The 14,205-nt window shown below is 37.7% G+C and overlaps 1 protein-coding gene across 1 annotated transcript in view; it reads left to right on the forward strand.

Annotated features, from left to right (window-relative positions):
* Window positions 1-14,205, forward strand: part of LOC140745554 (uncharacterized) — a 29,968-nt gene that overhangs the window by 6,673 nt on the left and 9,090 nt on the right. The window contains exons 3-15 of the mRNA XM_073077480.1: window positions 342-482; window positions 1,038-1,198; window positions 1,729-1,840; window positions 4,574-4,643; window positions 5,632-8,201; window positions 8,627-8,764; window positions 9,599-9,758; window positions 10,199-10,287; window positions 11,203-11,326; window positions 11,680-11,771; window positions 12,199-12,317; window positions 13,277-13,402; window positions 13,955-14,045. Coding sequence (XP_072933581.1) covers window positions 342-482; window positions 1,038-1,198; window positions 1,729-1,840; window positions 4,574-4,643; window positions 5,632-8,201; window positions 8,627-8,764; window positions 9,599-9,758; window positions 10,199-10,287; window positions 11,203-11,326; window positions 11,680-11,771; window positions 12,199-12,317; window positions 13,277-13,402; window positions 13,955-14,045 — 3,993 coding nt within the window. The remainder of the gene's footprint in view (window positions 1-341; window positions 483-1,037; window positions 1,199-1,728; window positions 1,841-4,573; window positions 4,644-5,631; window positions 8,202-8,626; window positions 8,765-9,598; window positions 9,759-10,198; window positions 10,288-11,202; window positions 11,327-11,679; window positions 11,772-12,198; window positions 12,318-13,276; window positions 13,403-13,954; window positions 14,046-14,205) is intronic.

Below are 14,205 nucleotides of genomic sequence, written 5' to 3' on the forward strand. Positions count from 1 at the left end.
GGTTTGATTATATGATATATCATGTCCATACATGCGGCAGTAGCCACTTACCATCAGATGGACTGCATGCTCGTCTGTTACTCCTATACCTACAGCTATATATATAAATGCACCACTCATTTCTAGTATGAAGCAGTTCTTGAATTTCAATGGGAAGGTATGAATGTTGGCTGACTTAATATGAAGTGATCATTAATCCTCAGGAGTAGTAATGCATCTGTGATTCGCGGGCGGCAGTGACCACTAACCATCATGCGGACTAGATGCTCAATTGTTACTTTAATTTACTAAAAAAGTCGTATAACCACGAAGAGATCTATCTAAGTTAATTCTAATACTAGGTGCGGTGATGTCCGGCTGGATCCCGGTATTCGACACGATGCACGGCATCCGCGGCGAGCTGAACGTCATCGTCAAGGTTGAACTGTTCTCTGACTTCAACAAGTACAAGACTTCCAGCTGCGGGGTGCAGTTCTTTCATTGTGAGTCTTCTCAGCAGTGCTGAGATGAGAATTAGTAATAGCTATGACATTGGGCGTAGCTATAGCTTAGTTAGTTAAGATAAGGTTGTGAAGTGGCATTGCGTGGATGGCAGCAAAAAAAGCTCGTCAAAGTCAGAAGGCAGCAGGTTGGAGGTTATATTTTGAGCGCAGGTCGGGAGTTTATTATTCAGATATATTGATTTATTTGCTTTTAATAGTAATTGACGTCAGATAGTTTAAAAATTAAAAGATTGGGTCCACGCGGCGCTATCAGTATATGAATGTTTTTGATAAATGTTCAAAAAGTTGCTGTGGTGTAACATTATTTTAACGTGTAAACAAATTTCTCGAGGCTAACATGCTTACAGTGTTATTTTATACTTGTAATATTTCATTCATATTGAAATGTATATTATTTTTTAGTAATTGTCGTCAATTGGTCGTTTCCTCAATTATTTGTTGGAATCCATAGAAATGTTTTATTAATTACATCAAACAAGTTAGTAGAAGTAGGTAAACGTCAGCTTATTTGAGAATTTAATATTTATATTGTAGGTCCTATGATCCCGCCCGGTTACAGAGCGACCTCTATTCACGGCTTCGTGGAAGAGCTGATTGTGAACGACGATCCCGAATACCAGTGGATCGATAAGATTCGAACACCCAGGGCTTCGAACGAGGCGCGGCAGGTGGCTTTCATCAAACTGAGTAATCAGGTATGTGAATGTGACTTGTTAGCATCTCATTGATATTGGATAAAAAACACACATAGGTATGTACTATATGTATGTACTATACATATAGTACATACCTATGTGTTTCTACGTCGTTGCACGAGATATTTTTCTATTTACTTTCTGCGTAATACTTTAAAATACCTCTTTCTTTTATTTTGTCATAATTATGTTAATAATAATTTCCTACAATTTGACATGCATATACCTATTATCGTTCGGTGCAATAAAACAAAATGCTTTTTACCTAAATTAGATTCCCTGGCAGAACAATATATTTCTAAAGGCCGTTCGCCCCTAGGTGAATTAAAAATATATACAAACGATATTGCCATTTACAAACTTTATGATCTTAAGGTAGGATTAAAACTACTTCGCGATAACTACTAAAACTACTTCGATTGTTGCGAAGTAATTTTAATCCTAATTTAATAGTTTGAATTTCCGCAAAGTAACACCTGATACAATTTAACTTTCTTAATGTTCTTTAAAGGGTGTCGCATGAATTGCAGGTGCAACGTTTAGTCGGTTTAAAGGCAGCGGAGTTGGGCGCCAACGCCGTGGTCGGCTACCAACAGGACTTCGATCTAGAGGGCGAGGCTGGGGTTGTCGCAAGAGCTATTGGTATGATCTTAGTTTTATTAACAACTAAAAAAGGTGTTTAAATCTATCAAATTTAGTAAAACAAATCGGTATTTTTAATGTATGCATTAAAAATACCGATTTGTATGTCCGAAAATACCGATTAGATATGTCTAACGCATTTAAGGCAGAAATAGATGTAGTCAACGCATTAAGGGTTCTATTACTGAAAAACAACTTTCAAGTCATATACTGAAGTGGTAGAATCAGTTGAAAGTTGGAGGCTACCACTGAACCTATTTCTAGCCAGAAAAATGGTATGGTTTCGGTGGAAGGGTGTGGATGTTGACTGACTAAGATTTAAGAAACATCATCTTCTTGTAAACATCATAATCATCAGTTTCATGTACGATCATAGGCTTCAGGTGAAGCCCTTTTCTATGTCTGCGTTTGGTATCTTACTTACTTACTGCGTTAGCGCAACGACCCAAGGTGAGTCTCAGCCTCCAATACTAAGAGACACCGCTTCGGCAGTCCCAGGCATTCGCGTTTTACCGCCCGATAAATAATTTTACCTTTGGTATCTTATAAGAAAATAATTAAGCATGCGGAAATATCTTTTCACATAAGATAACTTAATCCTATAAAAGTAATTGGTTTAAGGATTATCCATGTTACAAGGTCATTTTAACTCGAGCCAATTACGTTTAATAGCTAGCTTTATAGTATTAACTAACTTATCCACTTATATCTAAAACTAATTTCAAGTCACATATAGGCATAATTTCAAAGTAATCATGTTTGGTAATTAAATGAGTTCATGTATATTATTGGAAAAGGATTCCAGTTGCATTGTTTAACCCTATACTTGACATTGTGCACTTAAATGCACATTAGAATCAGATTTTTTTTTTCGGATAATGCGACATCGAATCTTACTAATAATAACTGAAAGCGAATTAGCAAACGTTTCTTTATGTCAGAAAATGAAATCAATATCTGTCTCGTTCACACATTGTAAATGGTAAACAAAATAGCGAGCCGTCATTCAGCGCCTGCGCAACGCTCTCTAAGAATCTTATTTTATCTGAATGAAATTAAGTTATATGTACGAAATTTATATAATCTTATTTTCTGCAAGCTTTATGCAATGTATGGTGATATTTTTTTGAGATATAATGTTTTGAATATATAGTAATTCATGACTTTTGTTATGTGTGCATTAAAATGCACACGGCCAACGACATACAATATTACTGTTTATCAATATTGTGTCTTTAAATGCACACTGCCAACTTTGCTACTATATACTAAGGTTCTGCACACAAGGTAGGGGGTTGGGTGAACAAAGTTCAGACAGAGTTTTTTTTTTATAATTCATGACTGAAATTAATATTTCCCCGTTTCCACTAAATTCCCAGTCCTTAGCTTGCAATATTTTTTTCAGATGACTGGAGACCGAAAAATTCTAGCTTTGGTGTCTAAATTGCGTAATTAAATCGGATGTAGAATCCAGCAAATCCCTAGAAAGATGAATTCCAGATGTCTAGGTCTCATAAAGACGTCCCTGAACTCAAGTCCTGTCCTATCAATAGCGTCTTCTGTCAAAAATGTAAACATCTCCAATAATGATGATTCCAGAACATCTGCAATATCAATCCCAGATAAGACCAAATTCCCACTTAAGGTCGGCTATAGATGCGCCACTAGCCCTGAAGACTAAGCTGGAATGCCTCAGAAAAGTATATCTTCTTACCACATCCTTCAAACAAGTGGAATAAAGTCCAATCATATGCTCAAATTTAATACAACATTCTAACGGAAACATGGATGCAGGTCTAAACAGACAAGTCGCTTTATAGCGTACAAATGTGATAGGTCATTGTTAGTATTGTCCACACAGATCCTGGACATCTTCGTTTGTAATTCCTGGTTGCTGTTTCGTCATGGGAACAGCGGTAAACAAAAATTATTGCCACTCAAAAAGTTTCGAGTCGCTTTATGTGGGAACTGTGTTTTTTTGGGAGGAGGTCTTCTAATCTCTCAACTCAAATAAAATATCTCAAAACTTGTTGACATGTCATAACTTCCGTGACTTTTATCTTTAGTATTTTCAAAATGTATGATATTTTTTATATTTTTTAATTATTTCTTAGTTTAGTGAGTACTTGGCGGTGTGCATTTAAAGACACATATTTTTTTCTCGTGAACCTGGCAGTGTGCACTTAAAGACACATACTATATTCTGAAAACTGAAATTCAGAGATTTTTTATTTTATTTTTCCTAATATCCTTATAACCCAATTAACGCAGGGAAGTAGCAAAAGTATAATTTTTTTAGGATAAAATTATCTGCCAAGTATAGGGTTAAGATTACGATTACTACCTGAGGTTGACAGATACTTTGCTACCCCTAAGGACTAAGTTGGAACGCCTCTGATAAGTATGTATTCCTTACCATACCCTTCAAACCGAAACTCGGCAATGCTTCACACTGCTGTTATTATGCAGAAATGTGTGGCGGTGATGCCTTCAGAGTTGAAATACAAAGGATAGAAACATTGTATACTAACGACATCTAGCTTCACATTTGTTACTATATGTATAGTCCGCGTAAAACTGCTAGTCCGCTCTGAATATAGAAATGCGCCATAGAAAATTGTATGACTACACTCACTATGCTCACAACAACTTCAGAGCGGACGAGCAGTTTGGCGATAACTATACCTGTGTTATTACAGGTATGATATGTATCAATGTGTATGTGTATTACAGGGACAGCTGTCAGCATCACGCCACTGCCTTTGCCCAGTCAGCCAACTAACATGCCGTCTTACACACAGCAGTGAGTATAAACCCTATAAGGGCACGATAATTGAATTACTTGCAGTTACTCTGACCCTGACGTTACGTCATATACGTTATGACAATGTTAAGAATGTACGAAAAAAACAGATAGATGTGGGGTGTATTGAAAAGGATCTTATATTTCTTTTAACGAGTATAAGTATAAGTAGCAACAATTAGCAACTTTTTAACCAATTGCGGCGGCACCATCGCCACACTTATTTCTACCTAATAACAGCAGTGTTATGCGCTGGTGTGACCGATATCAGGTAGGAATGTAATCTTATCTGGGAAGTTACAGATGAGAGACAGAGATTACAGATTTAAATGTGACATTATAATATTAGTAGTAAATATTTATTTTTATTAATAATATAATATCAACTTTAAAAATAAACAACATAATACTCAACAAATAGCATTACTTTGAAAATGACAGTTAATAAAAAAATACAATTTTAAAGCAATCATTTTTTTTTTAATAATGCGACGTTTATCTAATCTGAATATACAATTTCAAGTATCTTTTGCCAATAAAATATATATACTTAAGAGAGATTTTTAATCAGCATTTTCTTTTGATTTCGTGCCAAATAGCAAGAAGTTTTACCTGTCAACAAGGCAAGCTTTATGTTTTTTCGATGTTGTCACTGCACACGTAACATAATGTATCCAACACAGATATTATATATGTCTAGATTGGTAAATGTTTGATCAGGGTGTTGTCTTTGCTTTCTTTAGTGTTATCTGTGGTCTCATTCAACGCTCACATTCATACACACGTGACTGTACGTACAGAGCGACAGTCACGCACACATCAATAAAATCATTTCGCATGTTTCGTACGGAATCTAGACGTATATGATATTTTTGTACACTATAAGCTAAGATCGATATAAATAAATAAATAAACAAATACTTATGATTTTTCTTTGCATGGTTTGTCGTGTCTGTCCCTGTCTGGTCTGTCGTAATCAAATATTTAGACAATTAAAAAAGTATTTGGACATTTTGGTGACCGACGACGAAAATATTACTGATTTGAATAATTACTATCAGAATCATCAAGATGAACTGCAGAAGCTGTTGAGTATTCTCCATCCGAGTACTGCATTTTTACTGGATGAACCAGATACCATAGATGAGGATGAAAAGAGCTATGATTTGCCTCGTCAATCCAGCATCAAAAGTTACGGCGGCAATGTATCCATATTTCAAGATAATTATGTTTCTCAGAAAAGCCTTAAACATCTCACTGAAGACCAACTAGACCTAAATAGACTTTTGAACCGAGCAGAGGATTCTGATCCTGACTCTCCAGGCCCAATTAAAACTATCAAAAAGATCAAAGCTAATTTCTTTAAAAAAAGATTCGCTAACATGAGACGTGGAGCAAGAAAGTCGGATGTGCGAGATGTGCCAGATTTACGCGAAGATCAAATATCTATAAGATCCAATTCGTCAGATATGTCGCGTATTTCATTGTCTGATATAAGGAACGAGTTTCGAAAGTTGAAACGATTGAAAACACCTAAGATTCGAAAAGTCACTACTAATGAAGACGAAGGTATCGCTATGGCATCCATTCTCGGCAGATCGGTGATACATGCCCATACGAGCCTCGCTTGCATTACAGAGAGTCAAGACTCAGATCACTCACCTGCACCTATGAGACGAACTAGTGAATCTGAACCGACAGTGAACGTCACTGATGATAATAACGTTAAAAGTGACAACAAGGACAAAAAACATATAGACGCTGATTTGAAATTAAATATACCAGAAATACATTGTTCTTCGTTGGAAAATATAAAAAGTGATGACGGGAAACCAGCTCCTGAACGTAAGATTTCGGAGTCGTGTCCTACGACTCCAATGGTACTCAGAAGTCAAAATCTCTTAACATTGCCAGGACAAGGTGATTCTTATGGTTCAGTGTCGTCCATATTATCCGCAGACAGCTCAGAAATGTATTCTAGCTCCGAGGAAGAAGATGAAAGTTCTGAACTCCAATCCAATGATAAAGAATCAATCGAAACTACAAGTTCTATAGTTCAATCAGTGCTTAGTCACGGCGTTGATCCAAAATTCATAGCTCAGATGGAAAAGAAATTATCAGAGCTCGAAATTGCTAATTCCGAAAATCTCGATACCAAAATTGACGATGAGAAAAAAGTACCGAATATAAAACTCGATATTGAAACGACCGAAACGCAAGAAAAGCTTGATAGCGAGAATGTTAAAGTAGAAAGGAGCCCTTCGAGGGCGGAAGTTTCAACATCAACATCGGATATCGATAAGTGTGTAAAATCAAATAATCACCACCATTTTATAAAAATAAATAATCCTTTTGCACACAAAAAAGTATCTGAAAGCTTTAGCGCCCCATCGTCCCCGATTGAAAAGAAGGGTTTTGTTTATCGCTCTTCTAAACGGATAAAGAGACAAATCTCGAAGATTTCCAAAAGCAGCATGATTAAAAGCTTATCGCACTACTCCCTGTTGCCAAAGAAAAAGCATGCGGACCCCAAACCCCCGATGAGTCAACCAGGTTCTGCTTCCGACGTCACTTCCTCCAAAGCGCCTAGTGAGACTGTGCTGGGTTCTCCCTTCCTCTCTTACACAGACTTATTAAGTCTCGACAAAGAGGGGTTTCATCCTAACACTCGTCTTCACAAAAGCGATGAATTGGATATTGCTAAAGTATCCATGTATATAGGTTCAGAACCAGTTTCTCGGACATCTTTCAGCGGCCCGTCTAGTCACAGCGGCAAAGATGACGGACATTACCACGATCACAAATTTCTTAAGAAAGAAAAATGTGGTCTAAAACCAACGGGGTTAGTTCACACGGCAATGGAAACTATTTTAATTGATACAGTGCAATCCTTGCTTATACCCACGAGCCCTGATCCCGGATTGGGTAAATCGGACGATCAGAAATTCTTTGACGATGTTAATGAAAAATTAGAGAAAGTAGAAGAAGCTAGAAATAAGGAAATAATTGACGACGTACCGAAGGTATCAAATAATGTGCCTTCTCAAGAGAAAAAAGAAAAGAAGCTGATCAGGCAGGATAGCGTACATTCGAACGCGGAGCCGTGCGAGTCGCGCAAAATGTCCAAAGAGATAGACCCTAACTTTGTCATTCCATGCAAATTAACTCAGAACACGCCAGTGTTGCAACACTTCCATCCCATACTTAGCGGCGCACCTAATCTAGAGACCATACCATCGTTGCCAGAGAGTAGCTTAGATCACGCGGAGAGTTTAGACGTAGTGGGTGTTGAGGAGAAGCGTGAGGGTGAGACTAACAGTGCTAGCGTGTGTGGTAACTCGCATGCAGCGTGCGATGTTGACAGGAGCGAGCGGGAGAGGGAGAAGTGTGAGAGGGACAAGGGATCGCCGCGGCACGCCCGCCACGAGTCGTACGGCGGTCGCGATCCGGTCGGCAGCGCAACGGCTGCGGTACAAAATGTCTCGCTTAATTCGTCCTCAACGCCAATGGGGATACATCGGAGGTCGTCGGATTCTGATCTCAGTGTTACTCCAAAAGGTATGTTTAGATATTTCATTCAATGATATATAGGCATAGATGGTTCGTCTGCGGCAGAAATTTTACCACACTTATTTCTGGTAATCTCTAACAGGTGACCGTGTTAAGATTCGCTGGAAGCCAGTTATACTGTCGTCCCCAGGTATAAAATCGCCCTCTGTACTTATTCGAACTATTATATTACATGTGGCACCATGAACGCACACATAAATGGCAAAGCGATCGCCATTATAGGAATTAAAATGGGCCAATTTTTTAAATTTTATTTTAAGCAACGCGGTGTTTAAATATTGGTATAATATTATATGCCATATAAAGAGCCCAAGGGTTTTAGAATTTGATTTGTTGGTATTTAAAAGTATGACACTAGAGACGCTTCCTTCAATATTAATCCAATTTGTTAAATGGGATATTTCATATTTTAGGCAGTTCACTTAACGCGTCAGCTGGCAACGCCGGTGGCGCCATCTTGCGGCCATCCATGAACAGCAACAATCTGGAGATGTTGGAGTACCCGTTCCTTACAATGACGGAGTATCCGCCCGGTTTCATTGTTCATATTGGTAGGTAATGTTCCGCAAAGTCAAAGGCCCGTGCCAGACATAAACAAATATTTGAACAAAGACTTTGCTCACACATTCGAACACTTATTTGTACCAGGCTCCCCACATATTTAAAGTTTGAACGCTCGAAAAACCAACACCAAATGGCAAAGTGTAAATATTTAAAGCAAGCTTTGAACAAATACACAAATACCCGTGCTTCATTGTGTTCAAACAAGTATTCTCAAATATGTGTTCAAATGTTTGTGCTATGTCTGGTACGGGCCCTAAATATTTTACCAAGGGTGCCCTCTGTCATGGGAAGTACGTAAGTAGAGTACTTGGTAAATAACCTTTGACCAGAAAATCATCTTTTTTTCTAGTTGGTATTTAACTTACCGCTATTTTTTATTTTGCAAATTTCGCTCGTAAATTATTGAATGAGTCAAAACAGGACGTATTGTTCTTGCGAAATTTTATATTCTTTCATCGGTTCTTAATAATTGTTCAAAATTATAAATTAATCGGACCGTTCAAAGTGGGTAAAACTCAAGTTCAAAGATTCCGTTACATACATCAGGCCAAGCTAATAAAAGCGTGGTATAAATAAGTCTTGACATTCTAATCAGATATTGTCGCTTAAGTTCTAACATAGCTGATCTCAAAATTACCAAATTTTCAGGAGAGCAAAAAATTCTAGTGCTCGTCACCTCTCAACTCAATATAAAAAAAAAACACTGACTTACGCGCAATTTTTACTGGGTACTTGGCTGAGCCAATATACTTGTCTGGCTAATAACTCTTAATGACCATTTTTTGAGATTCGCGGTGTTAGAAGTTAATCATATATTTCAGGTGGTACGGTATGCGCACGGTCCGTGAAGCTAGTGGACGGCGGCGGGGAGAGTGCGGCACGTGCCGCCTGGTGGGCGGAGCTACGCACCGAGCTGAGAGCGCACGCGCGGGCGTTGCGCTGCGCCGCCGTGCTCGCCTACTGCGAACGCGCTGCCGTTAGGTGAGATGGAGTGAATTCGTACTAATCTTTTTTTTCTTTATAAAATAGGAGTAGCAGACGAGCATGCAGTCCACGTGTCCCATGGACATCTGTAATCAACCCCAGATAGGATTAGATATTCCTACCTGAGGTCAGCCACAGATACGCCGCTACCCCTGAGGACTAAGCTGGAACGCCTCGGACAAGTATGTCTCCCTTACCACACCCTTCAGAATACAGGAGAGTTTAACACTGCTGTTATAAGACAGAAATAGGTGTGGCGGTGGTGCCGCCGAATTAGAACCACGAGAGATACTTCCAGAGTATCTGTTGAAAATGAAACTTGGTTTGACCATGGTGCCACCGTGAAAATGACTTCAATATAGAAACCATTTTTAAATAATAACTAATTTAACATTGATTAGCATTAACGTATTTTTTATATTTATATGTTTCGGCAGGGAGGACGTTATCGTGTTATCAGCTTCGGGTACCGCTGCAGTCATCAACTTAGACTGCGACTTTACGTCTGATGAAACTCCTATTACAAGTAGGTTACAATTTCGTAAATTAAGTAATTGATTTTCAATAAAAGGTGTTAATTGGTGATTAATTTATATCGATATGTACAGTTTTCAGATCTCAGTGACTAGTAGAACTAAATCTGACAATTATAAAGTAAATAATATATATTAAATATATATACAAAATATATATTAATTTATACATCTTCTTTGAAAAAAGAAGCGAAAGAAATTTCGTTTTTTTTAAGTTTTTACTTCTGTTTTGTGATTGGGGAAATTAGGAAAATGATTTGTTGAATTATATTCTAACCATTGTTTTGAAATGTACCCTCGTTTAGTGTAATAATGTTAAAGTTCCGTTTATACAGCTTCCGATATTTTTTCAAACCTAAAGTTTTAATTAAATAAAACTGTGTGTGTCTACTCAATTCTAATTTCTAACCGTTTTGAAAATTATCCTTGCATAATAAACGTTCCTGTTATACAGCGGCCGATATTCTCTCAACTCTAAAATGTTATTAACTATTATATTTTTATTCGTTTGTGTTGCCATTTTATCTATCTTAAGTTTTCTTTTTACCTATATCCCAATATTTTGTAAATAATTAAAATAATTTGTTGTTGATATGTGTGTGTACAATGCATTACGTAATAAAGTTCTTTCTTTCTTTCTCTTATAAAAAAACGGGGTGTGTACCCAGTACCATACGGCACGAACGAACGGCATTTTAAAACGAGTACGGCACGTGGCGCACGTGCCGTACTCGTTTAATGTATCCTCGTAGAGTGAAATAATGTTAATGTTCCGTTTATACAGCGGCCGATATTCTCTCAACCCTAAAGCACAGTAGAAATATGGAATATCCATATCCATTCATATTCATATCTATATTTGTACTGTGCCTGAAGTGGTATTAAAAAGAAACGGTGTGTGTACCCAGTACCAAACGGCACGAAGTCAGCGTTGGAGGAGAGCGAGGCGGAGTGCTGCAGCGTGGCGCACGTGCCGTACTCGCCCGGCGCGGGGCCCTACCGCGCAGAGCTCGCCACCTGCGGCGGGTGCCGGTGAGGCTATAAACGGACCCTTTTTTACTACGTCACGTTTGTACTTCGCTTAGATTAACTTTTTTTAACAATATTTTTAATACTCTTTGTAACATTTTTATTCAATATTTTAAATCGAGTGTATGTAATTGTAGGTATATTATAATTATTTAATTATTATCATTTGTGCAATGAATATCTGGCGGATCATTGTAGCATTTTACTGTTTTTTAGTAGGTACCCGTACTTTTAGTTCGGATCATTCCATTTGTTACTGCTGATATAGCGATAAATTATATCAAAGCCGTTCTGATGTACAATACTAATATAATGATGTTTCATAATAATACTAAAACATTTTTTTCTTTGTACAGACGAGCCCGGGTACCCACGGTGTTGTTAGCCACTTGCGCAAAACCCAGCAGACTTGTATCTTACGCGAAGGCTGTCACGCTTACCGCAGTCGGTGAGTAATCTCATTATTTTTATTTAATTACAATATATCTATTTAATACAGTATGATATGTAATGCGTAATATTTATTGTTTTGTAACAGTTTAATTTATTGTGCATTGACCTAACTTTTATTATGTTTTATTTTGTAATCGTTTTTTTTCTTGTTCTTTAATTGACACATTCACTCTATTTTAATACGGCTAAGAATTATGACTTCTTAAGTATACTCCGCATAAAACTAGTCCGCTCTGAATATAATTTTTTTTTTGTTTTTTTTTGGCTCGACTTGGCGGAGGCACTGCCATGCCTCCAGATGAATCGCGTCGCCATAGCAAATTGTATGACTACACCTGCTGGCGACAACATCAGAGCGGACTAGCAGTTTGACGCGGACTATACCAAAGCTTCCGCTTTTCAATACTTTTTATTATGTATAGCCGCTAGAGCCCGTCGGGCTCCTCCCGCGGCGGAGCCGGGTGCTCGGGACATCTCCGACCAGCTGCCGTTCTTGGAGTACGAATTACATAAGCTGCTTCTCGCTAAACTCAGGATGCAGGTAACCTTAACCACGTATTTAAAGTAGTATAGGACCTTGTTTAGTACTAAAATCTGGATTAAAATCGAGACTGGATTTTATTTTTCTGTACATTTCAAACTAAAGTAAATTTGAATAAATTGAAAGTTGCTTTTTTTCAATGAAAAATCGATATTTTATCTTTTTTTGAATTCGTGCCCTGCTGTAATTCATATCCGCTACTTCTAAAAGGCGTTTATGCCCCCTGATTTTATTGGTGATGTCATTTTTAAGAACTTATGTTGTACGCGGAATATAGGTAAACGAAAACATTAATTTCATACACCCACTTTAAACCAGTACATGTATGTCTTATAACGTAACAAATGAAACATACAAAAAATTATGTTACTGTTCAAATTCTAATTCAAATTATTCATTTTCAAAGTAGGGCCACATAAACTATTTTTTAATCATTAATACATACATGCAGGTATAATAATAATATTATTACATTAATATTAAAATTTAAATTTAAAGGTGGTAGAACCCCTTGTGGTTCGACTCCGGCGGCACCACCGCCACACCTATTTCTACCTAATAACATCAGTGTTAGGCGCTGCTGTGTTCCGGTTTGAAGGGTGTGGTAAGGGAGACAGACTTTTCCGAGGCGTTCCAGCTTAGTCCTCAGGGGTAGCGGCGCATCTGTGGCCGACCTCAGGTAGGAATATCTAATCCTATCTGGGGTTGATTACAGATGTCCATGAGCGGTAGTAGCCACTTACCATCAGGTGGACTGCATGCTCGTCTGCTACTCCTATATTATAAAAAAAATAAGAAAGTCAAGGATAACAATTGCTTAAGTATATATATAATACCCATGCGTTCAAGTCAATATCAAGTCAAGTTTAAAAAAATCAATAGCGTGATCCAATATACAAGCAACGCCATCTATTATCAAACTGCGGAAATTTACCACATTTAACTCCCCATGTGAACAGGGAGCGAACGCGCTGTTCAACCTGCAAACGCAGATAGCGATAGGCGAGCGCTGTGTGATGGCGCTCGCCAGCGGCACCGCTGTGCGCTTGGCCGCTCTGCCGCCCCCCGCCCCGCCCCGGATCAAAGTAGGTATTGTAACTGAGGCAAATCGTCAACCCATTACTGTCCCCTGCTGGGCACGGGTCTCCTCTCAGAATGAGAAGGATTAGGCCATAGTCCACCGCGCTGGCCAAGTGCGTATTGGTAGACTTCACGTACCTTTGAGATTTTTTTATATAAATCTCTCGGGTATGCAGGTTTTTTCATGATGTTTTCCTTCACCGTTTAAGCAAGTGATAATTACCATTAAGCTATCACTGAGGCAAATAAAATATCTGTAATCACACAAGATCTGATATAAGATTGAGTTACTTAATATAATAATATAAGCTTGCGATGCCTATCCGTCTATCACTTGGAGCGTAACAAGCAGACATGAATTACAAAATGTGTATTGCTATGCCTTTCATAGAATTTTCAGTTAAATACTTAATTGGATGCAAATAGTTTTTGTTACATTATCCTACAACTGATATCTTCATATTTTTGAATAAGAAAAAAAAATATTCGTGAACGTTCCTGCTTTTTACAAAATATATAAAATTGGTTTCTCATTCTTTATTTTTTTTTATTTGCAGGCATCAGAAAATGACAAAGAAGCTTTGGAGATTCAGAAGGCGTTATTCGACACATTCTCAGCTAATAAATCTGCAAATGGATACGACATTAGTAAGTGAAGTAATCGTTATTACACAGGGAGGTCAATGAATGAAATAAATGAATGAATTCATCTCGAATGTCAATGAGATCATTGGTTCGAACGTTAAAAAAGAACATCTTGGGGAAATCAATAGTTCACTGTAATATTGTTGTTGGGCAAATTTATAAT

This window comes from Epargyreus clarus, unplaced genomic scaffold (genome assembly GCF_041222505.1).
Source record: "Epargyreus clarus isolate Ecla_fem2 unplaced genomic scaffold, WU_Ecla_fem_2.2 ptg000010l, whole genome shotgun sequence".
Classification (NCBI taxonomy): domain Eukaryota; kingdom Metazoa; phylum Arthropoda; class Insecta; order Lepidoptera; family Hesperiidae; genus Epargyreus; species Epargyreus clarus.